The sequence below is a fragment of the Squalius cephalus genome, assembly GCF_949319135.1.
Source record: "Squalius cephalus genome assembly, chromosome: 13".
Lineage (NCBI taxonomy): Eukaryota > Metazoa > Chordata > Actinopteri > Cypriniformes > Leuciscidae > Squalius > Squalius cephalus.
In genome coordinates this window covers 11162606-11188560 of record NC_137134.1, presented here as the reverse complement: position 1 = coordinate 11188560, position 25955 = coordinate 11162606, and the positions used below count along the sequence as shown (strand labels likewise).

The following is a 25955-nucleotide window of genomic DNA, read 5'->3' as shown; positions in this document are numbered from 1 at the left end:
TCAACAGACCAACTATAGGGTAAGAGCCGTCTATTGTGTTCAATTCTGATTTTGGATCTCTGGAGTCGGTTCTATGATGCATAATACTCTATATTCAGTGCTGCACAACCATTGAAGGGTTTTACATACATTTTTTATAAGTATATAAAAAGGATGTTGTGTAATAACATGATCACTGAACTCACCAAAGATGTGCAGTCTGCCGCCATTGCTGTATTTTGGAGGAACGTCTGTGGTCACACAGTAAAGTCGCAAATCATCAACAGTAACATTATATATGAACAGGCGTTGCTTTCTTTGCACTGAATATTTGTGTCGAAATCTATTATTGTAGTAATGAGGAGTTGTAGATGAGAAAGTGCGTAATGTCAGAACCGGAGAATCTGGTAGTTTTAGTAATAACCAAGTTAACCTTCTTTACATCAAGATCACAGTTTATAGTCACATTTTACCCCAAATCAGTATTCATTTCCAAAGCACATGATCTTCAGGGTCTTAAAACACTTCAGCAGGACCTAGTCTTGTTACTTTCACATGAAACTATACCTCATAGCTTTAAAACGGTCACACATCAAGAGGAAGTTAAAGTCAGACTTGCTCTGACCACAAGTCTAGTGTTTAATTCTGTTCACAATATATATAGCCTAATCTTTTCACTTTTTGAAAAAATCGAATTCATACTTCGTACTTGTAACAGAAAGCAATATGACTCAATATCCTATAGAGCTTGTGTTGGTGGTAGAGAGAGAATTATATAAACTAAAGAATTGGTTTGATTTGAATAAATTGTCACTAAATTTAAATAAAACGAAATTTATGGTATTTAGTAATAAAGAGATAAATAATGAGATCAGGATCACTATTAACGTAAATGAAATAGAAAGAGTAAATCATATAAAATTTCTTGGAGTAATTATTGATTGTAAAATGACATGGAAACCGCATATTTTAAACGTTCAAAAGAAAGTATCAAAAATGATTGCAATTTTGTATAAGTTGCAATATATTTTGAACAAAAATGCATTACATTTACTTTATAGTTCACTTGTCACACCATACCTAACGTATGGTATCGAAATATGGGGAAATACATATAAAACTAGAACCAATACAATTTTCCTATTACAAAAGAAGGTTATCAGATTAATTAATTATGCATCTTACAATTCATCAAGTAATTCACTGTTTCTTCAATCAAAAATTGTGAAGTTTTATGACTTAGTCGATTTGTACACGGCAAAGTTTATTTACCAAGTTAAACATAATAAAATTCCTAAATGCTTGCAAATATTGTTTACCCAGCGAGAAAGTAATTATAATCTCAGAGGACTATGTATATTTAATCAACCACAAGTACACTCTACATTAAGAGAACACTGTTTATCAAATAAAGGAGTTAAATTATGGAATAGTTGCTGTAATGAGTTAAAACAAGCCACATCTCTTTTTCAGTTTAAAAATATTTACAAGAGAATAATAATGGAAAAATATTCAACAAAATGAAAATTAATTAAATAGGCTTGCTTCTGGTGTGGACAATGGTCCACTAATGTGTTAATTTTATGAACAGATGTTGTCATTAATGTGCTGCATTTATGATTCTAAAGTTAAGGGCAGGCACAATAAGCTTTAGCTTCTGCCTGCACCTGGTCATCTATTGTATTTTATGTTTCGAATGTTTTGTTTGAATGATCTGTAAATGACCAAACCAAAATAAATGAAAATATAACACTAATTTGATATTTTCTTCAACTGTGGCCTATACAGCCATTATATAAATAAATGCTAATGACATTTTTAGCAGTCAGTAATTTGCTGCACTAAACACTGTGATCGACACAAAACATGTTTATCCTCAAAGCAAATGAGCATGGATTAAAATTAGCACGGATTGTATTTCTTTAACTTTTTTTAGTTTTGTTCATGTTTTTTTTTTCCTCTTTGGAGTCAAATGGTCTAGTTACATCACCCACCAACAGGGGCTAACAGGCTATGATAACCAGTTTCTTGTTTCTTGTTTCTGACTCACGGCGAAGTCCTATTTTGTTCTTCTTTTAGGGGTAAAACAAAGTTCGAAATACGTGAGCAGCGATATACTGTTATTGAACATCTGACGCCGCCAACACTGCTGAGAGCGGTGTTTAGATGAATATGTAAATGTGCTGCATGCTTTCCTTTCAATATCAAAATAAACACAACAAAATTGAGAAAACAGCAAAGATTTTAATAATGCATAAGAAAAGCAACGTGGTTATATTTGCACAAGCTCTGCGGCACTTCAATAAAGTCACGTCATGTTTATACAGTAGCAGTTTATACAATAGATTGCTTAAAATCAAGCAGCTTTACCGTATTAAACATGAAAAACAGTGTCAGCTACATTTTCTTCTATAAAGCAGCTCTCCAGTGTGTTCATGTTATCACTCACGGACGTCTGACCTCAACCGCCTGAACAGGACAACTGAACAAGAAAAGATTCTGTCATGAAAGAAGGCGGAGTCTCCGCGCACACCTACTTATTATGTAATCGCCACGGACCAATGGGAGTACAAATGTGTTTACCAGCTTTGGCAAGCTGTTTCGAACTCCCAAAACCAACTTTGTTTCGGCCTGATGTTGTTCTAAATGACATCACACCAGTTCGTTCTTCGATTTCACTTTAAGTGTATCGGGGTCTTGACTCCTGAAATCTTTGTTCGGTTTGAGGAGTTTTTTAAAGTAGGACACATACAACAGAATAGATCCCTGCAAACATGCTGGCTTTTTGCGGGCACAGTGGGCTAGGGCCAGCCACACCAAACCTAAACAGGCCCACAGCTTTGGGCTCACCGCGGGCTCTCTGTGAGCAGCCGTCATTAGCGGATTGCCCACATTAAGCCCATGATGACCCAGTGTGGGCTTTTGTACCTTTGGGCCCATGTGAATTTCATTAAGACCTTCCATTTATAACTCTGCACAGAAGGAATAATAAAAAGAAATCTATTATTTGTGCTGGATTGTGTCTACAAGATACCCTGGTAATCCAGAGTTCTGGCGAGAGCACAAGTTGAATTGGCTCAGCGAGTTACTCTGGTGTCGAGACGCTCATTAAATATGCCCTTGTAGCCGAGCTGCACCAATCACGTCGGGTTATCTGATATAGGCGGGCCAGAGGCGAACTAAACAGATGACGACAGCGATGTGACGTCAACGTTATTAGTAAACATTGCAAGATGGCTATGGATGAACACCAGTTGTTTGAAACGGCTTTGGCCGCTACAATGAACGAGTTAGACTTGGCTTTTTATCTAAAAGAGGAACAGAAAACGGCGCTCAAATCGTTCCTTTGCAAGAAGGACGTATTCGCTGTTTTGCCGACCGGATACGGTAAGAGTATAATCTAGTTTATTGTTGTGATTGGTCGTAGTGTTATCCAATTGCGTGCAGTGAGATTTTCAAATGCATGCTTTGTGCCGCCCCTCGAGCTGGCCGATTTTCATTAGTCGATGCCAGACCATTAATCTTTTAGATTTAGGTCTGGATTTCCAGACTATCTACAAGACGCATGATCCCTTAAAAACTCATGCACAAATCTTACTTTAAAAAAAAAAAAAAAAATATATATATATATATATATACTACACGGGAGGAGCTGGTCAATGACCTGAAAAGAGCTGGGACCACCGTTTCCAAGGTTACTGTTGGTAATACACTAAGACGTCGTGGTTTGAAATCATGCATGGCACGGAAGGTTCCCCTGCTTAAACCAGCACATGTCAAGGCCCGTCTTAAGTTTGCCAATGACCATTTGGATGATCCAGAGGAGTCATGGGAGAAAGTCATGTGGTCAGATGAGACCAAAATAGAACTTTTTGGTCATAATTCCACTAAACGTGTTTGGAAGAAGAAGAATGATGAGTACCATCCCAAGAACACCATCCCTACTGTGAAGCATGGGGGTGGTAGCATCATGCTTTGGGGGTGTTTTTCTGCACATGGGACAGGGCGACTGCACTGTATTAAGGAGAGGATGACCGGGGCCATGTATTGCGAGATTTTGGGGAACAACCTCCTTCCCTCAGTTAGAGCATTGAAGATGGGTCGAGGCTGGGTCTTCCAACATGACAATGACCCGAAGCACACAGCCAGGATAACCAAGGAGTGGCTCTGTAAGAAGCATATCAAGGTTCTGGCGTGGCCTAGCCAGTCTCCAGACCTAAACCCAATAGAGAATCTTTGGAGGGAGCTCAAACTCCGTGTTTCTCAGCGACAGCCCAGAAACCTGACTGATCTAGAGAAGATCTGTGTGGAGGAGAGGGCCAAAATCCCTCCTGCAGTGTGTGCAAACCTGGTGAAAAACTACAGGAAACGTTTGACCTCTGTAATTGCAAACAAAGGCTACTGTACCAAATATTAACATGGATTTTCTCAGGTGTTCAAATACTTATTTGCAGCTGTATCATACAAATAAATAATTAAAAAATCATACATTGTGATTTCTGGATTTTTTTTTTTTTAGATTATGTCTCTCACAGTGGACATGCACCTACGATGGCAATTTCAGACCCCTCCATGATTTCCAAGTGGGAGAACTTGCAAAATAGCAGGGTGTTCAAATACTTATTTTCCTCACTGTATATATATATATATATATTTTTTTTTTTTTTTTTTTTTTTTCTTACTGGATATAATGTATGAAGTAGGGTCCAAAATTGTACCATGCCAATTGTGGTGGTAAAAATCTGGCTGGCTCGTAATTGAAAAAAATCTACCAACCTACTATTAAAGAGACTTGAGAGGGAAAAAAAGTCGGAATTGTGAGCAACTCAAAATTACGTTTTTATTATTTTTTTAAATCTTTTATTCCGTGTCTTCAAACTGTCACTTTCGGCCACCAGGTAGGCCCTGCCCACAAAACACGTCAACACTGTTCGCAAAGACAAAAAATGGACTATTCAGTGGACAAAAGTAAAAAAAAAAACAATTCCATAAAACAGTTGAAAGTTTTGAGTTTTAAAAACAGCATGTGATCTTGGAACTTTACAGCGCATGCATTATAAAGATTTTATGCCTATCTCTCACAGTCTCTTTCTCATATGCATAAAATTAGATTTGGCTGGCATCTACCCCTTGTCTATGACTAATATATAAACAAAATATAAATAAACTCATAGTCATGACTCGTGACTAGAGCTGTGTCTATCAAGTGACCAAACAGCGGAAAAGTTCGTTTGCAATCAACCACAAAGAAGAGATGAGCAGAAGTGGGTGTTTTAATAGGTTAAAACATATTATAAACTATTATTACGCAAGACAAAGAAAGAAAAAAAGAAAAAGCTGTGATTACCTGCATGTCAAATCTTTATGAAACATAAATGTAGCAGAACATTTGAGAAAAACAATGCAAGGCAGGAATTTTATATTCAGACGTGCCATCTGATCTGTGGTGAGATTAAGCATTATTTGTTGCAAGTTTCATGAAACTGGGCTAAGAAGCTGCTTTCAGGCCCAAGAAACGCCGTTAGACTGTGGTTTACATGCAACTTCACTGCTAGTCTGAACAAGTCAGCGTTGTAAAAGCAAGATCTCCATTCAAAACAACAACATTTAATACCAGACAAGAAGAGTATATATCTACCACTCTATACAGCATCGACCACACTGCATGTTTAGACATAAAACAATTCATTAAGCAGCAAACAAGGTAACACACAAAAACATGCATGCAAAATACTCTTGTTTGTGCAGATCAACCTCGTGGTTAAAACCACCAGTCGTGGAAAGGAAACTCCCGAAACTCCCCAATTTCCTCTTGTGAAAAATAGCCCCAGTGCCCACTACTTTCAGCACTTTATGTTCAACCAGTAAGTATTTTAATTCTACTTTTCATAACTTTAAACATTGTGTGTCAAATAATCTCAGAACTGATCATTACTACCTATCTGCATTCATACAATAATGAGTAAATGACAACAGATTTTGTTCAACTTTGTTTCAAATCTAATCTCAATGTTCATTACTGTGCATTTGATATGAATCAGATAACGCAACTAAAATGTTTAAATCTATGAAATCCCACAAATAGAAGTACAGAAACGTTAAACTTTATATTTTTATTTACAAATTATGAATATCATAAATCATTAAATATCATACATCATTATGTTTTTATTGGCTGTAGAAGAGAGTAGATGGCCTGATCCTGGCAAGACCTGCTTCCACCGGGAGGCATGGATAATTCAATTTCAGCAAACTGAAAGATTAAGATATTAGCAATGAATGGCCATTTATGTAAGGAATAATGTACAGCCAGGCGATCATTATAATGAAATAAAACCTCTGACATGAAGTAGATGTGTCTGAACGGGTTTACTTTGCAATAATCAATTAAATCTATAAATGGACATGAAATAGAGATCTGACAAATTAGAAGTGCGGGTATGTGAGACATAAAACTAGTGCAATGTACAACAGTCAAATATGCATTTTAGTGGTCGTTATACTGTACTGTAGTTGTTTAATATCACATATTCATTCAAATAATGGATCTACAACACTATGTGAAAATAGTATGCTAATTAAGCTAATTTTTAAAAATTAAGCTAATATTCATTACACAATTATTCTTACCTGAGCTGAAGTGGTACTTGGAGGTTTCTCTGAACTATTTTTAGATCTTCTAGTTGCATGAAGGCAGTTCTTCACCACACCTGAAGAAAACAACAGTGAATAAACATCACCTTTTGACAGTTTAAACAAACTAAATTAAAAACTAAATGAAGACTGATATAAGATAGGATATTGTTACATTTGTGTAGATCTAGATTTTGTCTACTTGTAGTTCGTTCAATCACCTTCATTTATATAGCACTTTTAATAATACAGATTGTTTCAAAGCAGTTTTACAGTGATAATAGGAAATTAATGAACAGAGATTCAATGAGACTTTTACTGTAGTGAAACAAGTACAAACCTATTATTGCAATGGTCAGAAGCACATTCAGCAGGACAGATACGATGATGGTCATATTTCTCCATGGTATCTGGTGTTGTGGAGCGTCATCTGTCTGATTCCTGTGGACGGAGTCTGTAATATTCTTTTGGACAAAGTCTGTAAAAGGTTTGTAGTTCAATCTTTTAATTTCAGTTTCAGTCTTTATCAGAACAATGAAACTGCAAAAATACCAGTTCTTCATAAATGTGTACAGTATATTCAATATGGAATCCATCATGTGGTTTACAAATACATATGAATTGATAAAATAACTCACCGCTGATGTAGATTTTGGTGCCGTTGTTGAATTTTAGTGGTTCACTAGTTTTCACACAATAATAAACTCCTAATTCATCAATGGTGATATTTTTGATGAACAGACGACTGTTAGTTTTCACTGAGTATTTGTGTTTAAAGCTGCTGTTTTCATATTTACATCCTTGATATGTTCTATCAAAAGTGCGTAAGATCAACACTGGAGGATCCGGTAATTTCAGTTTGTACCAGTAAATCTCCTTTATATCAAGATCACAGGTTATAATCACATCAGATCCTAAAGTTACTGGTGTGTTTGTTAGACTCTCTGTGGCTTGATACAACATGAACAGATCTATGACAGAAAGAAAAACACATTTATTAAGATATAAAATCAAAAGAAAACTGACTCAATCAAATGTTGATGTGAGAAACTCACAGATCTGCAGCTGTATGATCTTCATTGTCTGATCCAGATGAATAATATCTGCTATATGTGATCATTCAAACATCCCGTACTGTGTGCGGAAACATCAACAGCTTTAGATGAAACCTCGACCACACAGACCAGAGAGGAAGTCAGAGCTGAACTCATGATTGCACAGCACTTATTTATTTATTCCTTTTTCCAATTAATTTCGACACCATATGAAGCAGGCTGGATTATATCAAAGTCCCCTTTGTACAAATATAAAACAGAAAAGCAAAAAAAAAACAAAAAAAAATACAAAAAAAATGGCTAACAGGCTTGTTAAACACCACCACCACTCACATTGGAATGGAAAGATGGAGTGGTTTAAATCTGCACTTAAGTATACAATTTAGCCAAAATCACAGTATCACTGACAATAAATTCAACTCTGGGCTTGAAACATCTGTGCATTTGCAGTTTGAGGATTCCACCAGCAGGTGCTATTTAAGTATTAAATGTCCTAAATGTGTAAATGCAATAGAGAAACCCTAATCCTAACCCTTACAATTACAGTTACTACTAACTTACATACAATAAGACGCCCTTGCAATTTAACAGAACTGTAAAGTTTTTTCAAAGAAGAGTCAATGTGTGCCAAGCTGATAAACAATTCAATTCAATTCAATTCAATTCACATTTATTTGTATAGCGCTTTACACAATACATATCGTTTTCAAAGCAGCTTTACAGAAAATGCATGAGTCGACATTACAATTTAGAGTGATCTGTTATCAGAGAAAACTGTCTAAGTTATGCATTTCAGAAATGAAATCAGTTAGCGAAAAATCTATTAATTTAAACAAAGTAATAATTTAAGGCAGAAACAATGAGCTAAGGAGTGCGCACACTTATGCAGTAAGTTATAATACTATATATATATATATATATATATATATATATATATATATTTGAAAAAAAAAATGCTAACAATTAGATAATTACAATATCACAGTAAAAGTAAAGTAAATCACAAATAAAAAAACTGCTTTTAGTGTAGTTATATTTAACAATAACAATCGCATTCAGGAAAATGTGTCAGATAGCATGAGAACAGCAAGTGGATGTATCTTATTTTATCTCAGTGACAAATTGCTTAAATCCCTATATTGTAAAATGTATTGTACAACCCCAAATCAGAAAAAGTTGGGACACTGTACAAATTGTGAGTAAAAAAGGAATGGAATAATTGACAAATCTCATAAACTTATATTTTTTTCACAATAGAATATAGATAACATATCAAATGTTGAAAGTGAGACATTTTGAAATGTCATGCCAAATATTGTCTCATTTTGGATTTCATGAGAGCTACACATTCCAAAAAAGTTGGGACAGGTAGCAATAAGAGGCCGGAAAAGTTAAATGTACATATAAGGAACAGCTGGAGGACCAATTTGCAACTTATTAGGTCAATTGGCAACATGATTGGGTATAAAAAGAGCCTCTCAGAGTGGCAGTGTCTCTCAGAAGTCAAGATGGGCAGAGGATCAGCAATTCCCCCAATGCTGCGGCGAAAAATAGTGGAGCAATATCAGAAAGGAGTTTCTCAGAGAAAAATCGCAAAGAGTTTGAAGTTATCATCATCATCTACAGTGCATAATATCATCCAAAGATTCAGAGAATCTGGATCAATCTCTGTGTGTAAGGGTCAAGGCCGGAAAACCATACTGGATGCCCGTGATCTTCGGGCCCTTAGACGGCACTGCATCACATACAGGAATGCTACTGTAATAGAAATCACAACATGGGCTCAGGAATACTTCCAGAAAACATTGTTGGTGAACACAATCCACCGTGCCATTCGCCGTTGCCAGCTAAAACTCTATAGGTCAAAAAAGAAGCCATATCTAAACAGGATCCAGAAGTGCAGGCGTTTTCTCTGGGCCAAGGCTCATTTAAAATGGACTGTGGCAAAGTGGAAAACTGTTCTGTGGTCAGACGAATCAAAATTTGAAGTTCTTTTTGTAAAACTGGGACACCATGTCATCCAAACTAAAGAGGACAAGGACAACCCAAGTTGTTATCAGCGCTCAGTTCAGAAGCCTGCATCTCTGATGGTATGGGGTTGCATGAGTGCGTGTGGCATGGGCAGCTTACACATCTGGAAATGCACCATCAATGCTGAAAGGTATATCCAAGTTCTAGAACAACATATGCTCCCATCCAGACGTCGTCTCTTTCAGGGAAGACCTTGCATTTTCCAACATGACAATGCCAGACCATATACTGCATCAATTACAATATCATGGCTGCGTAGAAGGAGGATCCGGGTACTGAAATGGCCAGCCTGCAGTCCAGATCTTTCACCCATAGAAAACATTTGGTGCATCATAAAGAGGAAGATGCAACAAAGAAGACCTAAGACAGTTGAGCAACTAGAAGCCTGTATTAGACAAGAATGGGACAACATTCCTATTCCTAAACTTGAGCAACTTGTATCCGGAGTCCCCAGACGTTTGCAGACTGTTATAAAAAGAAGAGGGGATGCCACACAGTGGTAAACATGGCCTTGTCCCAACTTTTTTAAGATGTGTTGATGCCATGAAATTTAAAATCAACTTATTTTCCCCTTAAAATGATACATTTTCTCAGTTTAAACATTTGATATGTCATCTATGTTGTATTTTGAATAAAATATTGAAATTTGAAACTTCCACATCATTGCATTCTGTTTTTATTCACAATTTGTACAGTGTACCAACTTTTTCTGATTTGGGGTTGTACATGTAAAAAACTAATTGTACATGTAAGAGCACTAATAGAGCACACAGAAACAAAACAAGCAAACTAAACAATGCAATGGTAAACATAATATAAAATATAGTTGCAAGTAGCAGTTAAGGGGCCAAGCACTAACAGCAAAAATGTTAATAAAAATTGATATAACGTGATATGATATGCAGAAGTTGATATGACACTCTCATAGTGGGGATTTGACGTTTCATGTCAGTATGTCAAGGCAAGTTTAGTAAAAATATCTTATGTTTTTACAGAGAATAGTCATCTATATTAATGTACACAAACATTGGAACATTTTTTCAGAACATAGAATCATGTTTCATTATGTCAAAAGAGTCCAGAGTGTCTACATTGTGAACCACTGGTCCAAACACAAGTAAAAAATAATGTAATATAATAATATATAATAAATATAATAAAAGCAAGACTCAGATAAAGTGCAGAGTAAGACCCAATAGAGCAGTTAGGAAAGTCATAATCTTCTGTGATTGTGTTTCCATGGACGAGTTTCCTTGTCTCTGAGCTGGTTCTGCAGGCTTTTCTGTAAGAAAAACAGAATAATGTAGAGAGAAGCAGTTCTGTAAAATTCATTAGAGTTTAATAGAGATAAAATGGAAATTTAAAACTCTTTAAATTACCAAACATGGATTCCATGTACCTTTGACAAAGAGTTGTAGCTCCTTTTCCTCGTCTAATTCTTGAATAAAACAAGTGTAATTTCCTGCATGAATTAACTCCACATTTTTCAGCGTAATTGAATAGTTTCCGTTTACATAACCTGAAGACAAACTTTCCGTTCGATCCTGGAATATTGTGTCCTGGTCTTCTAGTGAAAGTTGGCCATCTATAATATTTAACACTTTCCTGCTGACATTGTGTCGCCAAAGTACATCACTTTGTTTATTCTCATACAAGCACGGCAAAGTGACGGAGTCTCCAACAACACGCTCAAATTTGTTTGAGGAGTCCTGCAGAAACACTGGGGAAAAGAGTAATTTATGTTAGGAAGCAAACAACAAAAAAACCGTACCAAACATAAAATACATCAATAGATACCAAATATCTTAACTGAGGTCTGTGAATACTAACCTTTGCCTGTCAGATGTAGAAGTAATACAACGAAGCAGCATCTGCACAAATGAGAGAAAGCAAAGTTAATATTTGATAAACAAAGGCTGCACCATCTATGATTCTTGTGCATATCCATTAAAATGCCCCATTATGGTTTTTCACCAGCCATTAAACATCATTTTACTGACGACTGCTTCTCAAATCTTGGACTTCAACGTAGGATTTGCAAAACGCTAGCTCTGGAAAGATGGGTCAGTACCCAGTTTATTTGGACCTGCTTGCTCCTCAGAATCACAACCTGTAAGTATGAATAATTATTGATGTATATATTTTCTACCTGGTGTTTAAAATATGTAGTTTTGCCTTTTAAATTCTGTAAGTGTCCAGCTAACTCGTGTTATTACGGTCTTACTGAAATACTTCTGCTAATCAGTTTGTGGGCCACTATTACCTGATACTGTGTCTATTAATGCAGATCATCTGTCGTTCTCACTACTGTGAGTAAAGATAAAGGATGGAGCAAGATTTGTTTTACAAACGTTAATGTAACATCAGTCATTTACGTTAGTGCTCTGCTATTGATACAGTTAATGATACAGCTCCAATATGAGCACTGCAATAAATTAGAAATATATACATTGGTTTGTTGATGGACATACACTTTTTAATGCTGATGGTGAAGAATTACAGTTGCAACATCTCATAATGTACCTCTCAAACTGAGTAGCGCATCACTGAGAAACATTCTTCTCAAAATAGTCCTTGCGATGGAGGTTCGGGTTGAATAACTAGTTCTTCCAGTGTTTCATCATCACGCGGAACCGTCACAACTCTGCCGTAATTATGCACGATGTGACTGGCCTGACTAGAGTTTGGTTTTTTTCAGCTCGTAAGCCAACGGAGAGTTGCTAGACGACACTGGCTGCAAAATAAAATTTGCTGCTGCTAGGGTGCATCTAGATTTCTAGGCTATAGTTGGCATTGATATTTTGTTTTACCTGGGTACGGTCCCTTCTCTTTTTCATATCCCTTCTCCATATTATTCTATTGCCCTCAAGATTTCAACAATTTATGCAAACATAACTAGGTATTGGTATCAATCTCAGTATCTGTCAGCGAGTGATCCTCACAAGAGGGCGCTGCTGTCCCAGCATGCAACAAGGCATGACATCTTCACATTCTCTATTTAGGTTAAGGGAAGTGCTGGACGATTACTGAAACACAGGATGGGTGATATACGAGTAAAAAGATTAGGAGAACTTTAGCTGAAAGTTAGGGGAACATTCTGCAAACCTAAAAATAGTGTTCCATTTCTGTAAAAGCAAAATTTCCCGGGAAACCAAAAACAAATCTTTCGTTTGCTTTAATAATCTTATTTAAAATTACATGAACTGTACATACAAAATATGTGTGTGTGTGAGGAGGTGTAGAGAAGCCTTTTGGCAGGTTTTATTTATTAATAAATCAATAAAATGTTCCCAAATGAGCCCAGAAATGATATGGAATCATGTTTATCATGTGCCATCAAAATGTGTGCAGTAGAGGGTTAAAAATGCATATTTTTCTGGGAACCAAAAACTAAGCGTCTGACATGGGCGGTTAGACCCGTGATTAACGTGCTACTGCATTTCTGTCTATTACAGTAGGAAATTAAAGGGGTGGTTGAATATGATTTCACTTTTCTAACTTTAGTTAGTGTGTACTGTTGCTGTTTGAGCATAAACAACATCTGCAAAGTTACAATGCTCAAAGTTCTAAGCAAAGGGAGATATTTTCTTTTAAAGAAATTACTTTTTAAGGACTTCAACAAACGGCTGGTAGGGACTACACGACATTCCTCCTGGGTTAGTGACATCACTAACCCTATAATTTACATAAACCCCGCCCCCTGGAACACGATTTATAGATTATCAAGAAAGAATATGCTAATCAATGACTAGAAGATACTACGCATAAGCTACTTAAATTCATCAACTAACCATTCCGAAATGTTGTCTACATGCTGTCACTTATTCTCGAGTCTCTCCATCATTCAGACTTCGGTTTGAACATAAAAGGCTAGGGCTGCACGATTAATCGAAAAAAAATCACGATCTCGATTCAAACATAAATGCGATCTCATTTCTTAATGATGGCGATTCACTTCCGTGTATTTCCCTGCATTCAGATCTCTGCAGAAAAAGCAGCCAATTACAATTCCCTTGTTGTACAGCCTACCGAAGTTAATGAAAAGTGTATGATAATAATAATATTCAAGTTGTACAAGCAAAAGTGCGTGTTCAGTGCTGTTCGCGAGTGTCACGAGTCACCACAGCAATCAACTAACCGCTTACGTTTCTGAGGTAATCTAATAGTTACAGCTCCTGCACTGGATTCAAGCAGCTGCAGCTTGTTTAAGGTAGGTAATGGCGAAAACCATTTTAGAACAGCAGCGAAAATGTAAAAGTATAGCTATATAAACTTTAATATATCCTTTTATTGAAACGGGTGCTTTGCTGTCCTTTTACTTACACTTTTGTGCAGAGACAATTTTATGTCCTATAAATGTGTAGTATTTTTGATAATCCGCGCAGATTTCAGTTGATGATTCTGTTTAAAGTTATTAATAACAAATCATGGATGAAAGAGAAAGAAAAGAGCAGAATGTGCTTTATATCGAAAATAAATATTAAAAGCGCGATAAGTTGCGAAAGAGAACTGAATTATACTGACAGGATGCTGTGCGCGCGCTCCGAGCGCAACACGGACAAGCAGTCCTTGTCTCCGGTTGCGTGTCTAAACGGCCAAATAAACACAGAAATATTTCAAAACGCCAAGTCGAGTATTCCCGTAAACACAGTAGATGTAAGTACTAGGGGTGTAACGATACGCGTATTCGTATCGAACCGTTCGGTACGAGGCTTTCGGTTCGGTTTTCGGTACGCATTACGTACAACGTAATTACGTACGTTGGACTATTTTTTCTGCCGACAAAAATTTCGTTATTTTAAATGAAGGCGCGTCGCGGGTGGCAAGCGCGGCGCGACCACAATATCAACTGGCAAATGCAATGTAAGGAACGACACTGAGCTACTCTTATTGTGTTTGTTTGGACCATTATCAGTTTTGACCTGTGAAGCGGGACTCGCGAGCCTGATCAAGCAACACCACACAGCGCTAAGAGACCTGACCAGTAAAGAAAGCATTTGAATTTCAAATGAAGTAATAACATCGCTGCGAGATCTAGTGAGAAACATGCACATTTCTCTGTTATTAACGGATCAAACAGCGCTGACGTGGAAACCAGGAAGAAACATCGTGCCATGAATGAATGGCCGGTGTCCACAGATCAGCAACATTCACCGTGGAATTGATTTGCTGTAGTAACACTAACTGCAAGGTATGGAAGTTTGTCAGGAATAGTGGGCTATAATGCTTTCAAGTAACATTACGTCGGTTTTATTTGGACATTATGAATACAATTGCTGCCCTCAAATGTTAATCTGAACTAAAATAAACCTTTGTTTATAACTAGCCTACTACTACTACAATAATACATTTCATTTTGTCCAAGGAGCTGTTTTGTTTTATATGGTCATAAGAAGAGTCAAGTATAGCTCCATTATTGTTCAGTAAAAAAAGCAAAAAAAAAAAAAAAAAAAAATCATACTTTATGGTGTTAGTTTCATTAAATAAAATAATAATAATAAAAAAAAAATTCAAGGAAATTTCTCTGCCATTTATTTATTTTTGCTGTATGGAAAACGTACCGAACCGAACCGTACCGAACCGTGACACAAGTGTATCGTATCGAACCGAACCGTGAATTTTGTGAACCGTTACACCCCTAGTAAGTACTATGTACATTCTGTGCCAATTGGAGCAAAAAGCACAGGTGCTATTTAGTTATTTTTATTTAGGCTATTATTGTATATGTTAATGTTCTCTTATGTTCAACAACATAAAGCTTTAAAATTATTCACTTTAAGGGGTCTAAAATAAAGAAAAGAGACAATTTTTGTTACTCCTGCACTTTATTTGTCCTTTGTTTTTTTGTTGTTGTTTTTGTTTTGTTTTTTGTACTTGAGTGCAATCAATTTTGGTTGAAAAAATGAGAATCGTGTAAGAGAATCGTGATCTCAATTCCCATGGAGAAAAATCGTGATTCACATTTTAGCAAGAATCGTGCAGCCCTATAAAAGGCTAAACGTTTTTGAAATTTACAATGCATGTCTGTGTGAGGTAAAAAGACACGAGCTCTTGAAGCTCCGCCCTCTGTGCCGGGAGCATCAGCTCATTTGCATTTAAAGCAACGGGCACAAAAACGGTGTATCTAAATTATACTGGTTTCACAGTATATGACAGTATTTATTTTTTCAAGCATGACTGGGTGTTAACCACATTTTCTACTGATTGAGAGAGGAAATATTGCAGTAGATTGGCTTAGAATGCCCTACTTTACTGTCATGAGTGAATATTGTAGAAAAAATCCACACTAGTATTAATACAGGTTTGCAGTGTTTACAAAGAGGTGCCAGCAGGGGGCGCTTTCCCCTGTACACAACGGTTGTACACAAAGCAGAGCAGCGCTCATAAACACTGCTTTATCAGTAAAGATAAAGAAAGATTAAATTACAATAACATCTAAACTTTTCTAAAAACAGTCAGTTCACTTCAGACACATTCATATAAAAACACCCGCGCCGCCTTTTGACATTGAAACGTGCCGTGCAGTGCTCATGTTTATTAGAGATGCACCGATTGATCGGCTGGTGACCGGAATTGGCAGATTTTCACGTGATCGGCCATGACCGGCGACCGGCCGGTTAGTCTGACATATGCCGATTTTATGCTGGTCAAATGCACCCGGGCGCCACGATTAAAGGGTTAGTTCACCCAAAACACACAGAAGTGCTGCGCTAAAACACTACGTGAACTCACTCGAGGCCCAGAGAGAAGGAAATAAATAGTGTAATAAAGTCGTTATTTTAGGGTTTTTTTGCGCACAAAAAGTATTCTCGTCGCTTTATAAACTTAAGATTGAGCCACTGTAGTCACTTGGACTATATTAATGTCTTTAATACATTTTCTGGGCCAGCAAGTTTCAATCCCTTAGAAGCCTACGGAGGAGTGATCAAGCTCTCAGATTTAATCAAAAATATCTTAATTTGTGTTCCGAAGATGAACGAATGTCTTACGGGGTTGGAACAACATGAGGGTGAGTAATTACTGACAGAATTTTCATTTTTGGGTGAACTAACCCTTTAACATCGTGCAACATCAGCATCACACGTGCAAACGGAACGCAATAGGAAACCTTGTGAATTACGGCCGTTTCACACCGCAAGCGTGAGCGGCGCATGATCAGCGCGTATTTTTTTCGGCATGCATGTTAATCAATGAGTGCATTCACACCGCGAGCAGGAGCGTCGCGTGAGCAGCAGTGAAGCGCGGGTTTCAGCGCCGAGTCTATTTTTGTTGCTGCTCACGCTCAATTAAAGTGAAAGCACACTTTTGATGGACAAAATAAGTATTATTTCACACAAAAAGTGCCCAAAATGCACAGAATTTGCATGTTGTCTAGTGTGTTTTAACAAGAACTGGAGTAGGCTATGTCAGAAAATAATATTTATAGAATATTTACCCATTTAAACTTGTTTTTATTTTTCAGTTTGGGTAAAAGTACTATATGGTGTTTTATAAATTTTTTAAAAATGAGTAAACTAGTCAGAATGTACAGTATAAGTTTTCTTTTAAACTTGTTTTTATTTTTCAGTTTGGGTAAAAGTACTATATGGTGTTTTATAAATTTTTTAAAAATGAGTAAACTAGTCAGAATGTACAGTATAAGTTTTCTTTTAAACTTGTTTTTATTTTTCAGTTTGGGTAAAAGTACTATATGGTGTTTTATAAATTTTTTAAAAATGAGTAAACTAGTCAGAATGTACAGTATAAGTTTTCTTTTAGTTTAATTTTAATTTCCCACACCAGGAGTCATTTATATAGTTCCATTTTATAGCGTTTATCTGTTCAAAATTTTTTCTATGTTCTATGCAAAATGTTTTAACAAAGAAAAGATAGAAAATAAATATTTGTTTGTGCTGTAAAGTGGTTAGAAAAAATGAAATCGGAATCGGTTAAAATCGGCAGGTCAAACTCAATGAAAAATCGGAAATTGGCCAAGAAAATTGTCATCGGTGCATCTCTACAACAATGTCAATGCCAACCCCAAATAGATTTTCCAAAAGGCTGTGTTGCTATTGTGAACCAATCAATGTATGGGAAACACTGTAATATAATTTGACAGCTATCAATTATAGTTTAACCCATACATCTTCACCGTCAGGCTTAGTAACACATACAGCTGTACCGTCGATCACTGCAGTGCAACAGTGAAAAGGGACCCCTCTCAAACTGTGTCGTGCCACATTCCGAGCGCTGTTAAAGCGATATATTGCGGTATGTAAAAAATTAAAATCATAACAAAAATAAACACCGGTATTCGGTATGAACCGGTATGCCGCCCAGCACTACGTTATAGTGTGTCCCAAAGCTTGCCTACTCTTCTGCTACACACTCACAATGAACTTTTTCTTCAGAACACACATACTTTTACATACTTTTAGGGCGTAGTATAAGCAGGCGAAATGGGATGCAGTAGTTGAGATTATCATGTATTGTGAAAAGTATGAAGATGATAAAGAAAGGTTATTAGAAAAGGTTCAGAGGAAAGATGAGATTAGTTTGAGATACATATTAATCCCAGAATAGAGACGTAATAACAGAGCAGCTTTATTTAAATATTTGGAGAACACAGGTTTAAGAGGATTTGAGGGCTATTTTGTTTGTTGAGCTGAACACACAGCGCCGGCTGATAAATGCTGATAAAAACTGATAAATCGTGAGGCACGTCTGAATCCAATGTTAGTTTCACTCCCTGTCTCCTGAGATCCCTTCATCTGATCGATTTTTGAAGGCAACATAGATGTATTCTTCACTGCCTTTGATATCCCACAATCCTTTGCTTTCCATTATGTGACAGTTGAGCTAGAAAAATAAAGATGGCGTCTGAAAGTTACGGCTGGTCGGCAATTTGTGTGTAAATGTACATTTTTGATAAAAGGTTTCCACTAGTAAGAAATTACTATTGTAGTCATTAGATATTCGATTAGTTTTCACCAAAGCTCGCTCTATTTTGCTGTCGATCATTAAACCGTAATACTGCTTCAGAAGTCTGTCTGAATTCAGTTTTGTGAGGTACCTTCGTACGCAAACACCGCCTGCAAAGTCATTGCAGCAAGGCAACAAATCACTGCCTACGTTTTCGGACGCGGGGTGTCCAAAGCCACTAGAAGACAAGCCTGCAATCTTTATCGCATTAATTATCGCAGGCGATACGTCCGTGATAATTAATGCGATATGGCTCAGCTTGTCAGTTAACTGTGTTGTAAATGCCACTCCATCTGAAAGCAGGAGATGGCGATTTACTACTAATCAGGGAACTGGCTTTACTGACAAGCAGTGTTGGGGCTAGTTACTCAAAAAAGTAATATATTACATATTACATATTACTCTCAAAAATAGTAATGCCTTACTTTACTTTATTACTCCCTGGAGAAAGTAACTAGTTATATTACTAGTTATATTACAAGTTACATTTTTTTTCTTAATTACTCTATAATTGCCTGAGATGCATCAGACGGAGGGAGAACATACAAAGGAGGAGTGTTCTTTAGGGTCTTTATTACGCCAACAACAGACTGGCACTGTCTAGTACAAATAACTACAAACAACTGTACTTGTACTTGCCGTTGTTGACGCTTCCATTTTTCCCCATCTGTCCCAATAATATCTGTCTGCAGAGCCGCAGATTCACCCCAGCAGTTTCACCACAGCAGTTTTACCCGCGCATGCGCAGTTTCAGGTTGTAATTCAAGCCCTATAAATAGTCATTTATATGCAAAATTGTCTATAAAACACAACCGGTCTTCCGACCTTTTACTATATGCGCGAGGGAGAGAGAGCAATACAGCGCTCGTGTTGTTTGAAGGCGGTGAGAGTGAACGGGCTGCGCGCGCGCGTCCGGGGCGCTATATTTTTTTTCCCAGGATGGTAGAGGAAGACTCATGAATATTCATTAGGGAAGTCATCCCTGATTGGCCTTAACTGCCGCGTGTCGACCAATCGGTGATGGTAAATGATACCTCGTGCCAAACCCAGACCAATCACTGTTCCATTCACGCCCTCCTCCCCTTCCCTTCTGTTCTCTGTGTTGTGTGCCTGTGTGATAAAGGTGCTACTGGCAAATGTAACGCAAGTAACTAGCTCGGGAAAACTGTAATAATATTACCATTTTCAGACGAGTAATGCCTTACACTACCAGTTACTGAAAAAAGTAATATTATTACAGTAACGCATTACTTTGTAACGCGTTACACCCAACACTGCTGACGAGATGCGCATAACAATGTCATCAGATATATCGCACAGCCCTAATTATAATGTTAAGGCAAACTAAGGTTAAATCAATTTTAACCAGTTCATCAGCCTTAGGAAGGTCAAACAAATGAGTTGTGGAAAAAAACAGCGTCTCTTTGACAACCAGGCCTTTTTTTGCATATTCTGTGGGTGGGGATTTTTTAAATGAGAAACATTATGACTTCATAAAGCCCGGGGAAAAAAATTGCGTTGTAGTCCAAATGAGCCGTTCTTTGTAGTTCTTAAAAAGTGGATTCTGTTAAATAATGTATCTTCTTTTGGAGAGGACTTTAAGCTTTGTAACCTTGCAGATCTTTTTTATGCTCAAACAGCAACATTTACACTAAATAAAGTTGAAAAAGTGGGAAAGCATAATGAGACCACTTTAATGAATCGAATGCCTGTCCGCTAATCTTCAACATGTTTTACGCTAGACAATCCTTTTTTTGGGAACGACATGTAGATTTAATGAATAAAGAGAAAATCAATACTTTAAAAACAAAATAGTGTTATATTGTATGTTGTTTAATGAAAAAAAAAAAGTGTTCTTTCTATCGCTGCCAGGTATTTCTGATTTTTTTTTTAGCTTATTTGCTGTACACATAGCAGCTTTCAGACATTGTTTTGTTTTTTGTTATAAGTCAGAAATTACAAGGAGGCAGCTTCTAACAATGCAAAGTCAATGGAGACAGTTAGATTGTCCCCCATCGTGGGCGTGGCCTAAATGTACTCTGTCTCTGTCAATAGCATTGTGTAGGAAATCAGCACTGTAAAATTAGCTGTGGGGCGGAGTTTGCACTGAACTGTGGATTGGTGAAAAAAAACAAACAAAAACAAATTCGCAAATGCGTGTCATGTGCCTATATGCCAATGAGAGGAAGCCACGCTCTATTTTGGAGCTCCCGAGTCCCATCCCATTTTGGAGTTTGCACCCCATTTGGGAATCTCCTGGGCTGCGTTCCAGTTCACTTTTAGACACGCACTTGCGAACTTCCCTAAGCACTTCCCCTCGGGGGAATCATAGACTGTAAAAAAATATGGACGTAGTGTCCGTGACGTCACACGTAGGTTTCTGAAGAGCATTTTTGAAGCCTAAAGTGGACGGAGCCGGCCGTCGCCATCTTGGCCTCGCGTCACCTTGCGTCACTCACTCCCGGATAACAGAAAATGGGCAAAGAGGCGGGGCGTGTGTGGAGCTGAGGAGCCTGGCTAACTGAAACCACGCTCACCGCTCGACGTGATCGAGTTAGCTCAGGCTTGGGAGGTAATGCTATATGCTACTGAAAGTACCTTTCTTTTACTGTCTATGGAAAGTACCAAGTCTGCGACTGCACAGGGCCTCGCGCTAAAGTGACAGTTGATGATGAAAAGCCAATTAAAAGTTCCTGTTTTTGCCCTTCGAAATATTATTAAAAGACATGGCTACAAGTGAGACTGTGTATCGTGATTCTGTACTATTCTGCTAGTTGAAAATGTATTATGCAGTAACTATTACTCAGAGAGTGTATGTGACAGTGATTTATGTGCATAACAGTTACATGTCAGTCACTCTTTTTTTTATAGTCTGGTCCGTCAGCATGGCATCGCTCGTCAAGTTCGTAGAGAGCTTATTCAGTCCATTTTAAATTCTGATTTTGGCCGCCTCTCAAATGGGTTAAACCATAGATATACTATGAAGTTCAAGTAAATGCGCTAGAAATCCACGCTCATTCAAGGATGTACATTTATTGCATGGACGGAGAAAGCGCCGACACCTGCAGGATTTCATCTGACGGTAACGATACATAAGCATAACGTATTATAATCAATCTGTTCCGTGAGAGCAGAACGAACAAGCCTTTATTGACGTTTTTAAATCTGAAAACTCCAAAAACCAACGAAATTGTCAGACATCCATTAGTGCATGTTCACAGAGGAAAACAACTGAAATACAGCGCTGGTTGTTCTCTCGAACGATACTCGACGACAACGACGGAATCCAAAGCCGTGGGCGAAGTAATGGGTGTATTAAATTGTATGAAATAATCCAGAAAAAAGCACAAACACTGCAGAGATGGCAAATTCAGCAGCTAACATTTGCTGAGGTGAAGCGAGTAGTGACGCGGCTAACAGCAGACAAACGGATAGCATTGACATCAGCGGGAATCCACCTGTCACTCAAAAGTGGACACACCCTTAATTATGCAGAACTTTAAATATTAATCAACTAAACGGATGAGTTATAAAAAAAATTCACCCCCCTCACAGTTGTTATGAAGGGCAAAATTAGCTGTATAGACCAAAGCCACAGAGAGAACCAGGCTGTAAACATGTTTTTTTCTGCTGTAAAGTTGGTAATTTTAACATGGGGGAGATACAGATTTGACTCACTTGTGCAGCCAGCCTCAAGCGGCCAGTCAATGAATTGCAGTTTAACTCACTTCCGTGTTGGTTTCAAGAGAGAGACGGGGAGGTTGCCGCTTGGGGGGAATCCCTGCCGCCATTTTTAAGTGCGCTCCACTTTGTGAAGTGGACAAGGGAAGTTTATATGGACAGACCCTCGTTCCCTCGATTTTGACAGAGGGAGCGAGTACTTTATATGTACACTTCAGGCACCTATATGTCCCACAATGCAATGCAGTACGATTATGACGTCACCACAAACTCATCTAATCACCACCACAACAAACAACTCTATGATATATTAATTATATAGCCTATTCTTTTTATTTAAAACAACCCAAACACACCTATATACATGTGGATGCTGCATTAAACAAATTATTTAAAGGGAAAAAATGTAAATAATAAATCAGCTCTATAGAGCTGGTAAGTCCCGCCCATCCGTAAAACCCCAAGTGGACCTCTAGATTGAAAAATTGCCAATGCAAGTGAATGGGAGAAAATAATTATTTTCTGATCCCGTTTGAATTGTGCCATGAATGTGAACATATGTTGTCTGTGAATTTTTTATATAATTTTTCATGTTACGAGTTTGACAGTATATTGTACGATTCTTCGGCTAGCAGTTGTGGAAAAGACATAACGAGAAAGACTACATGTCGCCTATGTGACGTCACCCCATAACACATTTCCCTCCACTTGTCAAATCACGGTGCTAATGCTGCGATAATCTATGGAGACAGATCAAGATGTCTGTGTGTTTTGTACCCAAATGTCACCATTCAAACAAAATGGGCCGTTCTTTCTTCAGAAACGCGTCGAAAGCAGTGAAGAGTTGTAGTCCACAATGTGCTCTCACACAAAGTCTAACCGTATCAAACTTCTACCCGCTAAATTGTAGCATTCTTTACATGAAACATTATATTAAAAATTCACAGACAACATATGTTCACATTCATGGCAAAATTCAAACGGGACCAGAAAATAATTATTTTCTCCCATTCACTTGCATTGACGATTTTTCAACCTAGAGGTCCAGTGGGGTTAGCGGAAGGGGCGGGACTTACCAGCTCTATGGCTGATTCCAGAGCCATAGAGAGAAAGAGTTGCGACACTCCCATAGACCTCCGTTGTAAAAAATGGCGGCGCTTTTAACCGCCTACTTCCGGGATTTGAAGATCGGAATAGTTCCAAACACTGTCATTTGGGCGTTGGACACCATTCACTTACATTGCTGCGCGTCGAGTTGTTCCAGAGTTAAGTTGCTGAAATATCGACCTCTTTTGAATTGTCAACTGTCTATATTGTATCAGAGGCCCTTTGCGATGCTTATACTGGTCTTCATTTGTACATGCACAGCGTAATTATTTATATTTTATGTTGGTTGTTTCAACCAATTTTCAAGCACTGCCTGCTAGCTAGTGCGACTTCGTCAGCTGTGACAGTAAGAGTTCGGTAATGAATCGCTACCACCTTTATAGCAACTTTTATTTAATTAAATTTTTGGGGATATACTAACTTTTCATTATGTTTTATTGTCTTGAGTGAAGCGGCTTGTGAGAACAATGCTGGACCTCTATGATTGTTATGGGATCACCAGTCCTGTCTGTTTCATGGATCACCTGCCCCTGGTTTTTGTTTTTCTTGTTCACACACACTCACACGAGCACACATTTTTGTTGTCTGTCATTGTTTAATAAAAAATATTTAAGTGAACTCTGAACGGACCGCCACGGCAGACCTCTTTGCGTGATCACGAAGGTAGGCTAATGGCTGAATCAAAATTTATAAGCAAAATCACAGGAATCAATAGCCTAATACAGCCCAGTTGTGCTAAAATAAATATCATGAGACGTCCATCATCAGATGAATGATATGGAAAAGTTAAGTTAGAGCCGCTAAAGCCAGTGCTACTACCCATGCGAACATGAACAATATAAGCTTTTCCCTCCAAAAATATAGCCTAAAACTTATCTCCAAATGCAAAACTGACATTAACAAAATGCAATAATGCAATAACAGCTGAAAAAGTACTTCGGTGTGTGTTTTATTTTATATTTACCGTTCAATAATGCAATCGCTGCTGTCTGTCCCATAGAAGAACATGACAGCCAGCGTATGTATTGGAACTATTGGGGCTTACATAAACCACGTGACAGCCATAGCGGCGACATCAAAGAGTGTCGCAACTCTTTCTCTCTATGGCTCTGGCTGATTCCAAGTGATCAAGGGCTTAGGGCGTTCCAGTTCAGCCCACCGCAGTTTCCGCCAGTAGTGGGCACTCGTGCAACGTATGCAATGACGTACATCCGAGTGAACGAGACGGAGGGAAGTTAGCAAAAATTCCAATTTTGGACTGGAGTGCAGCCCAGGCTGGTCACACCCTTCTCCTATCATAAGACAATATCTGGTAGTGGACAATCAATCACGTGACTGGAAAGAAAGGTTTATTTTTTTCACGAAATGTGCGTGAATTCATGAGAATTGCGTTGAGTACTCGATACGCGATTTGAAGCTTCAGTGTCATCTGACTAACATCACTATTCTGAACACATTACAATTTAGTTGATTCAGTTTATATAGAGGTTTGTGTTTTAGGTTAATATTTTGGTGGAGCTTTGCCCTATCCTGTCCTTACAGATGAGATGCGGCTGTTTTTTTTACTGTTAACGTTAGTAAATCTGCTTTAAAAGTCTGTATTATAAAAACCGCTAGTCCATAAATAATTGTGACATGATCATGACTGCCATCGGCAATCTCACCAATCGTTAAGGCCGAACTTCGAACACCTAATCCTACTCAAAAATTGTCCGCGTTATAAACACGTGTGTGACATGGGATTGTCAAAGCACAAACATACCTTAGTGCCATGGTTACCATGTAGCGGCCGATCGCCAATAATGATCAGCGGTTTATGCGTCTTCACGTTTCACTTCCTGTTTTCCAAATGTTTATTTCTTTATGGCTGCGCAGCGCTCCACTCTAAATTCGCATAACTTCACAATGGCATGGACTCATATGGAATGCACTTTCGGTTCTTCTTCTTCTTTTGTTTTAATGGTGATCGTCATCCGACGGTGCATTACCGCCACCTACTGTACTGGAGTGTGGGCCTGCGTCAACTTCCTCCCAAGTAAAAAATTGTTCCTTAAATTCTGTTAATTAAACCAGTTCTTCTCAAGTATTTTATTAAACTTTCATTATCACCATTAAGTATGTTAACTTTCATTGTACCTTTCTTCCTAATTTCTTCCTTTAATATTTCTCTTTCCGTGAGGTACTTTTGCCAGTGACTTAATATATTTTCAACTGATTCCTCATCTTGACAATGTTCACATAAGCCATTATGATGTTTCCCTATTATCTGTAATGTTTTATTTAATCATGTGTGTCCCATTCTTACGGAGCCCCTAAAGGGACGTGGTGGTGGAAACATTTTTAGGATGGGAGAATTTCTTTTTTCAATTTTTTTTGCGTTCCCTCGCAAAACCTGTTGAGCTCGGACAGACACTTCCTGTTTAATGTCCCGCTGGCAGTGTTTCAGAGCTCCGTACGTTAATGGAGCGTTTCATAGTCTTTGAACTTGGACACAAATAGGCTAGAAAT

At 37.8% G+C, this 25955-nt stretch overlaps 2 protein-coding genes across 2 annotated transcripts in view; both read right to left on the bottom strand.

The window, feature by feature from the left end:
* LOC307169581 (uncharacterized protein) overlaps positions 1-7720 on the bottom strand; it is a gene marked incomplete at its 3' end in the record, with an annotated part of 99209 nt that extends 91489 nt beyond the window's left edge. The window contains exons 1-4 of the mRNA XM_079890315.1: positions 7668-7720; positions 7251-7583; positions 6953-7090; positions 6610-6689 (exon numbers count right to left, since the gene is read on the bottom strand). Coding sequence (XP_079746441.1) covers positions 6610-6689; positions 6953-7090; positions 7251-7583; positions 7668-7692 — 576 coding nt within the window. The 5' untranslated portion in view covers positions 7693-7720. The remainder of the gene's footprint in view (positions 1-6609; positions 6690-6952; positions 7091-7250; positions 7584-7667) is intronic.
* A 3137-nt stretch (positions 7721-10857) lies between these two features.
* Positions 10858-25384, bottom strand: LOC307169347 (V-set domain containing T-cell activation inhibitor 1). The gene is made up of 4 exons (XM_079889945.1): positions 25210-25384; positions 11529-11569; positions 11098-11418; positions 10858-10980 (listed from the first exon to the last, which is right to left on the bottom strand). Exons 1-4 carry the CDS (start codon positions 25227-25229, stop codon positions 10868-10870), a joined length of 495 nt encoding a protein of 164 aa, XP_079746071.1. The 5' UTR covers positions 25230-25384; the 3' UTR covers positions 10858-10867.
* Positions 25385-25955: the final 571 nt, after the last annotated feature.

Excerpts from the sequence above, each read along its gene's own strand:
- LOC307169347 (XM_079889945.1), bottom strand. The coding sequence starts at position 25,229 with ATGGTAACCATGGCACTAAG. Across the intron at positions 11,419-11,528 it reads TCTACATCTGACAGGCAAAG|TGTTTCTGCAGGACTCCTCA; the intron begins GTTAGTATTCAC and ends TCTTTTCCCCAG. Across the intron at positions 10,981-11,097 it reads GCTACAACTCTTTGTCAAAG|AAAAGCCTGCAGAACCAGCT; the intron begins GTACATGGAATC and ends TTTTTCTTACAG.